Genomic DNA, 7,152 nt, shown 5'->3' with positions numbered 1-7,152 from the left:
GTCCGTGGGGCACACCAGTGGCATCCCTGACTTTGGGAAGCTGGTTAAAATTGTAGTTGTTTCCAGCAAAGTGTCTTTCATCATAGAACCATATCATGTATGGTACATGGAGCACCTGCGGAGTTATGAGTTGATGAAAAAACAGTCTTCTGAACTGCTGATTGTGGAATTACACGAACTAAATGGATATCAGCCCCTGTATCCATACACAAAAGGAGGCAAACTGATGGTGACACCAAAAGTTTTTTTGCTTCATTAAGGTATAGTTGAGCTGTTATTTTACTTTAAATGGTGTGTTCCTCTCCTTCATCTGAAAGACATATGCAGTATGTTCATAAACGTAAAAACGGGTTTTAAACAGAATAAAATGTGTATGAATGTTCATGTTTATTAACGTTTCTTTATTGTTGATTTTGTCTTTTCTTACATTCTTTTTTTCTTCATCTCCAGAGACGTCCAGAGAGAGAGAGACATTCTCAGTCACAAGAAGATGCTGTTGCGTGTGATAATTTCAGCACAGGACATTAGAAAGCTCCGCTTGGACTCTGTTCCAGATTCGGTTGACGGCCTGAAACTGGTGTTGAAAAACAAACTGCAGTTACGCTCTTCATTTGAGCTTCAATATGAAGATGAGGATTTCAAAGACTTCTGTAACCTCACGTGTGTTGACGATCTACCAAAGGAGAAGGTGACATTGCGAGTCGTTTTCTGCCCTGTCTCTTCAGACTCAAGTTTGGACACTTTTAGCTCTGCTGTACCATCATCTCCGGCAGCATCCTCTTCAACTTATTCATCATCTCCGACGACATCCTCTTCATTGAGCATCCAAACAGAGGGCTTTGCAGGTCGGCGTTCACAGCAATGGCCAGCGCATTTTCCCATTCCCACCTTCTCATATGATGTTGAGCTGAGGCTCAGGCAGGGCAATGAAGCTTTTAGAGAAAGTGGAGCACTTCTATCCATTTCAAGGGACATGAAGTCTGAGATTCTGCTCAAACTTGCTGAAACAATATATTCATTCATGACCTACCCTACACTTGAACATTTTGGATGTGTAGCCAAGGCACTTGTTGAAAAACACCCTTGCCTTACAGAACCTGGCTCCACATCTGGATGGTATGGATGGAAACACAGCATAAAGTTCAAGATGGGCAATTACAGACAGAAATTGAAAGGTGTGGGCTGCCGAGAACTGGAGGTTAATTCTGAGAAAAGAGGTGCTGGGGACACGCGAGGGAAGAGAAACAAAGTAAAGAAACCTAGACGGTCTGAAACTAATTTTCTTCCAGATCTCCCCCAGGGAAGAGACAGTAGAAGTCTTGAAGAAGATAGAGAAAAGATGGTCCAGGAGATGAGAAAAACAACCCCAAACCTGGCCTACATCGATGATGCAATGAATGCCACATACGCACTGAGAAGACAGGAGATTGTTGAAGAGGAGCCACCTGTGGCCGAAATGAAAGTCAGATGGCCTGCCCTTTTTACTGAAAGACAGGTAAAATGTGTACATTTTTTCTTAGTCATAGCAAAGTAGTAATGTTGTATTGTGTATATTGCTGGGCTCTATGCTAACATTCCTCCCATGGAGCACATGTGCTCCTAAAGTGAAATATTTGGGAGTAAAATTAAAAATTGTGTAAGTAACATATTTATGTAACCCTTAAATAAAGTTGAGGGTCAAACGTGACCCATTTTTACATTTGATAACAGTAAAAACACCCTCAACAATTCACCTTATACCTGTAATTTGATGGCTTCTGATGTGACCCAGAATATACAAACATGGAAATATTTCATCTTTTTTAATCAACAGACGCAAGCAATAACTTGCTCTATGTTATGACTAACACAATATTTGACACATTAAACACAAATTGATCGTTCCTGTAGGCCACTCCTATATATTATATTAAATAATGCTTGAACTGATATGAATTACATATTTTTATTTAACTACCTGAATCATAGTACATACTGATTTGTTAAACTTACAGCCTTGTTACTTAGCATGTATGAATTATCATGACAATATAACAAAGCACTGACATATCAGTCTGATGTAAAAATTAATAAAACTCAATAACCTGTCACACAAGCCAATCTGCAAGTCCGAAGACACAGATCGTTGAGGTTGAAGTTAATATTAATGAAATATGCACCTTAAGACAGGTCTCCACTGTACGTCACGTCTGACAACATGTCAGTTGTAGTGCTGAAATGTGAAAATAAAGGTGACTTTTAACTTGAACTAAAACTGTAATGTTACTTCTCCACATAGATCGTCAAGGAATTCACCAGGCTCATGTCAATGGACATCAATAAGTTCTATGACGGTCTGGACAGCCATCTGCATAAACTTCTTCAGTTATACCGGTTGAAGCGCTTCGAGGAAGTTCAAGAAATGACATCATTAATGGAGAGTCTCGACAAGGATGTGAGTGCATATTTGTTGAAGTTGTGGTCCACATTAATTGTGCAACCCCACTGAGGAGAGGGACCAGGATGTAGATTATGACAGACAGTAAACCTCCTCTAATTAATGTGCTTAGATAGGCACTTTGATACAGACTGAATGAATAAGAAAATGAAACAACATAGCTGGCTCTGTAAGATGGAGGGGATGGAGAGAAACTCTGGGTTTGTTGAATAATATTTGCCAGTGTGAAGGTCAGAGTTACCTCTCTTGAACTGAAAGCTCAGTTTCCATCATTTAAGGGTTGACAAAAATCAGAGTTCTGATATCAACTGAATTCACATATCATGTTTTTGCAGGCATCAAACCAAAGGAAGAGAGCAGCAGCTTTGCAGGGACTGCCATGGTACATGAAGGAAAATCCTTCTACATTGATGAAGAGATGTGACGTAAGCAGCAAAGTGTTGTTCAATGATACAAAAACTAGTTCACAATGGGCAGGGTTACACATATAATTTCAGGCATCCTCTGTGTGGATACACTATATAGCAAAACATGTCTAAAGCACAGGCACCTTTTTGTTTTATGTTTGTTTTTGCATGAAGCCAACAGATCCTGGGGAGGACGTCATCGAGGGAATGGTGATTGGAATCCTTTTGGTCGTTGAAGATGTGAAGGAGCCCCTCCAGTTTCCTACTACGATGTTGCCATCGTCATCGAGGAAAAGATTGTCATGCGTCATCTGGGTGATGTACCCAACGCTTTTGTGAACCTGATGGGCCTGCTGTACATGCTGAACCTTGACTATCCAAAAGATTTGAAATATACTTTTGAGGTGATTCAGCGCCTGTTCATGGGAATCGGGTCCGAGATGTGCACTCCTAGGGTCCACTCTCTAAAGAATAAACTGCTCAGTTAGAGGGATGGCTCAGGAGGATGTTTCTGCATTTGGCCCTGAGGAAGTGTTCTCATTTTTTTGCCATTTGTCCATTGCACTATGTAGTAAGAGGAAAAGAAATATAAAGCCCTTCTGTGGGTCACAGTTTTTTATGTTTTCATGTTCTAACAGATCTCTATTGCTCTCTGTGGAGGAAATGTCTCTTGCAGACACTAATTTGTATTTTATATTGTAGAGCAAACATATGAACAGAGTGGAGGAAGTTTCTCAGAGAGATACAATTTTATATGTATATCTTTCTGCATTTTACTGCAACAATGCTGAACACTCACTTAGAATGGATCAAGATGTAGATGTTGATCAAGTCACTTAGAGAGTTGTTTTTTTTTCCCCCTCAAAGGAAGGATGCTCTTTTTCTTTTTTTTTTTTTTACAAGCGGGACACAGTGTAATTCAGTTTTTGACCAGACCTTAAAGAGTCTGAAGAGCATAGATGTTTAAGAGGGTGTGAAAGCTTTTTTTGTCTGCATGTCCCAGAGGAAGAATTCTCATTTTTTACACTATTTAGTAAGAGGAGATGAAATGTATTGCCCTTCTGTTGATCACACAACCTTGTTTTCATATTCTGACTCATTTCTATTGCTCTGTTTGGAGGAACACTAATCCATGTGATGTTACAGAGAAATTGTCAAGAGAGTGGACATTTCAGTAATGTTTTAATGTTTTCATTTTCAACATTTTGATCAAGTTTCTCAGATACGTTTTTTTAGTTTTTTATGAATTTCTTTCTGCAATTTACTGCAGCAACTCTGAACATTCACTCAGAATGGACTCAGTTGAACTCGGAGAGTTATTGTTTTTCCCCAAAGGAAGGGTGCTCTTCTTTTTATGTATTATATTATTATTTATGTGTGGGACAGTGTAATTTCAGTTTGTGAGCAGCCCCAAGCAAAAGTGTGTTAGAGGGTGAAAAGGCTATTTATTTTAACATGTCCCAAGGAAGATTTTATTTTTATTTTTTTGCGTCTCGACATCCATTGACTATTATTTTGAAGCAAGGCTGGTTGAAGTTGGACTTGTTGGGGTTTTAATAAAGGTCCTTATTGAATTGTCTTTTCAGCTATTTTTTTCATGTGTTAACATTTAAGTTTGACTGGCTAATTTCTGTAAACTCAAGTAACTTGGCAATAGAGCATGAGAAAAAAATAATGTTTCCCTAACTTGATAAAATAAGTTCAACCAACATCTTTTTTATTTCTCTTAAGTAATGTTTTCCAGTCCACATTACTTGATACAGAAAATTGAGTCAACAAATCGCGAGTTGTATCAATTATGTATTCCATGTTGAGCCAACTTGATTCACAGTTGTAGGAACTTGATAAAATAAATTCAACCAACATCTCTTAAAGTTATCTCAAAAAATATTTTCAAGTCCAACTTACTTGATACAGGAAGTTGAGTCAACAGATTGCATGTTGCATCAACTCGTGTTTTGAAGTGTAATAAACTTGACACTATAAGTTGACTCAAATTAACTCAGTCAAAGCAACAAGATGACTTGACTTAGTTAAGTTGAGTCAACTAATCTTTTTTTACAGTGTAGATTCCTGTGAACGTTGAGGTTCATGTCACTTATTCAGTGAATGATTGCAGTTTAATCTTCAGACATAAGGTTTTAAAGTTATGTGACAGTGTCAGATTTTGGTTTAAATCTTAGCTATGGTCCTGTGTAGAGTCGGTGTGATCTTTCCTTCAGCGGCACCAGTGTCCTCAGAAAGTGCAGAGACATGCAAGTTCCATGATTTACAACTATACATTTTCAATATCTAATTGAGAGAGTTCACCCAGTGATGTTGAGGTAATCCATCCAAGATGGATCTCAGTCTTCCAGCCAAACATCAGTCTGCAGTTGAATTACACTTCTTACCCATTCATCCGTTTCGGCCCCAGAGCTCTCCTCCCCACAAGCCCGACACAGCTCAGACAGGTCATCTGTTTAAATAAAAAAAAACCTAATGTATTTTATTCCATTACAGACACAACAAGTATAGCTGGTAGACTACTGCATACCAGTGTCCTTCAGCAAGCACAATGCCATTTCCAGCCTCAATGCAGCCACACCTTCCTGGTCCACAGGGTAGTGGACAGGCTTCTGCTGCAATATCTGCTCTGCAGGCTAAAAATTGTCTGATAAGTATAATGAGAACTTTAAAAAAGATGGATAGCCACAAAGATGTCATTGTTACCTTGCACACAAATATGCCACAGGATGTTGTGTCCTGCTGTTTGGGATGTGCCATTGTTGAGCACTCCCACTTCCCAATGGCAGGACAATATCTGCGGACCAGTGCTCTACACAGACGACAATTGATACAGTTGCCCATTTTAACTTCAACTCATCCTGTTCAGTTTAGTCAGAAGTAAAAATGGCTGCACAAGGAAATGTTTAACATAAATATCACAAAAATGGTATCTCACTTACCTTGTAACATCTCTGCAGTGCTTTATTTGTTGTCCAGTGGCCCCAAGAACAAGGACCATTTCTCCTTTAGATACAAGATCTATGGAAATGAAATGACAAATTAGAGCCAACCCCTCAAACACCAGATTGAGTTATGGTTTGTATCTAAATCAGTTAATGTTTAAAATTACTTACAATGAGGGTCCAGTGACCATGGTGGCAAACTGCCCCAGCTGCCACATCATGTTTTAAAAGGTCAAGCTAAAAAAATATTAAAAAAAATATGCATACACACACTTTATACATGCATCTCAATTTGGAGCATCACTATTGGAAAGAACATTCTACTCACCCTTCTGAAACATTTCTGAGAGCCTTGCCAGACTTCGGTCATTGTGTAGGCGTCAATTATAAATGCCCCCGTTCTTTTCCCCACAATGGACAGATATGCATTCATGATCTATGGGTACAAGAGTGAGCCACTGGTTTTCTAATTTCTAAATTAGAAATATCCAAATAAAAAAAAAGAAATAAAAAAAAAGTACCTTACTCTCCAGCTCCTTTCCTGGGGCCAGGTCCATTAAGTTCTCAGAGTAGACCTTGTATGGCCCAACCTTTGACCACAGGGTCTTTTTTGTTACCCTCCCATATTTCTGTGATCACTGTAAACAGAACCAAAGAGTTATGTAAAATTCATAATTTAGGCTGTACTTTGTGGAAGTATACTCACAATCTTTTCCTTCCGTCGGTCGAGGGGCTATTGTTGGTGTACCAGCCAGAGAAGGAGTGGATTTTTGTAGTTTAGCAGGGACCCTTGCCTCGGGCTGTATGTAGTGTTTTAAGTGGTCCATGTTTATTTTGTACTTTGGGGCCCCCTTGTCAGATACAAGGTCCACACTTTTCCCTTCAATATTAATAATTTCAAAAGGTCCCAACATGTCCCCTTTCTTTCCTTCTCCATTTTTGTAGGACCAATCCCCGACTTAAATGATCATCCGGCCCATCTCTTTTTCTTTGCGGACCTTGTCTTTACTCCTCTCCACATTTAGCCTCACTTCATCAAATACAGAGTCCTGCTTTTTGAGGCCTTCTGACAGATCCTCTCTGCTCAGAATGCTGCTTATTTTCTCCTCCATTACCTGCCACAAAATTGAAAGTTTGAAAGTAGAGGACATAGCTGGAAATATGGTGCACACAAGACTGCTAACAGACTATGAGAACATGAAACGATCAATTACCTCATATTCTTTAGGCACCTCTGAGGGATACCTCGCCTCCCTCCCAAACATGAGGTAATATGGACTAAATTTTGTAGTCAGCTGCTTCTTAGTGCGGAGCGCAAACATTGTTGACTGCAAGAACTGATCCCATTTTTTGGGGT

The 7,152-nt window shown here is 39.2% G+C and overlaps 1 protein-coding gene across 1 annotated transcript; it reads left to right on the top strand.

Moving 5' to 3' along the window:
* The first annotated feature begins 453 nt into the window (after positions 1-453).
* LOC127349459 (uncharacterized) lies at positions 454-3,648 on the top strand. The gene is made up of 4 exons (XM_051375230.1): positions 454-1,495; positions 2,279-2,434; positions 2,773-2,862; positions 3,019-3,648. The coding sequence occupies exons 1-4, from the start codon at positions 491-493 to the stop codon at positions 3,181-3,183; spliced, it is 1,416 nt and encodes a 471-aa protein (XP_051231190.1). The 5' UTR covers positions 454-490; the 3' UTR covers positions 3,184-3,648.
* The last annotated feature ends 3,504 nt before the right edge of the window (positions 3,649-7,152 follow it).

Source organism: Dicentrarchus labrax, unplaced genomic scaffold (assembly GCF_905237075.1).
Source record: "Dicentrarchus labrax unplaced genomic scaffold, dlabrax2021, whole genome shotgun sequence".
In the NCBI taxonomy this organism is placed as follows: Eukaryota; Metazoa; Chordata; class Actinopteri; family Moronidae; genus Dicentrarchus; species Dicentrarchus labrax.
The sequence above is the reverse complement of the archived record's forward strand: the minus strand, read 5'-3'. Positions and strand labels throughout refer to the sequence as shown.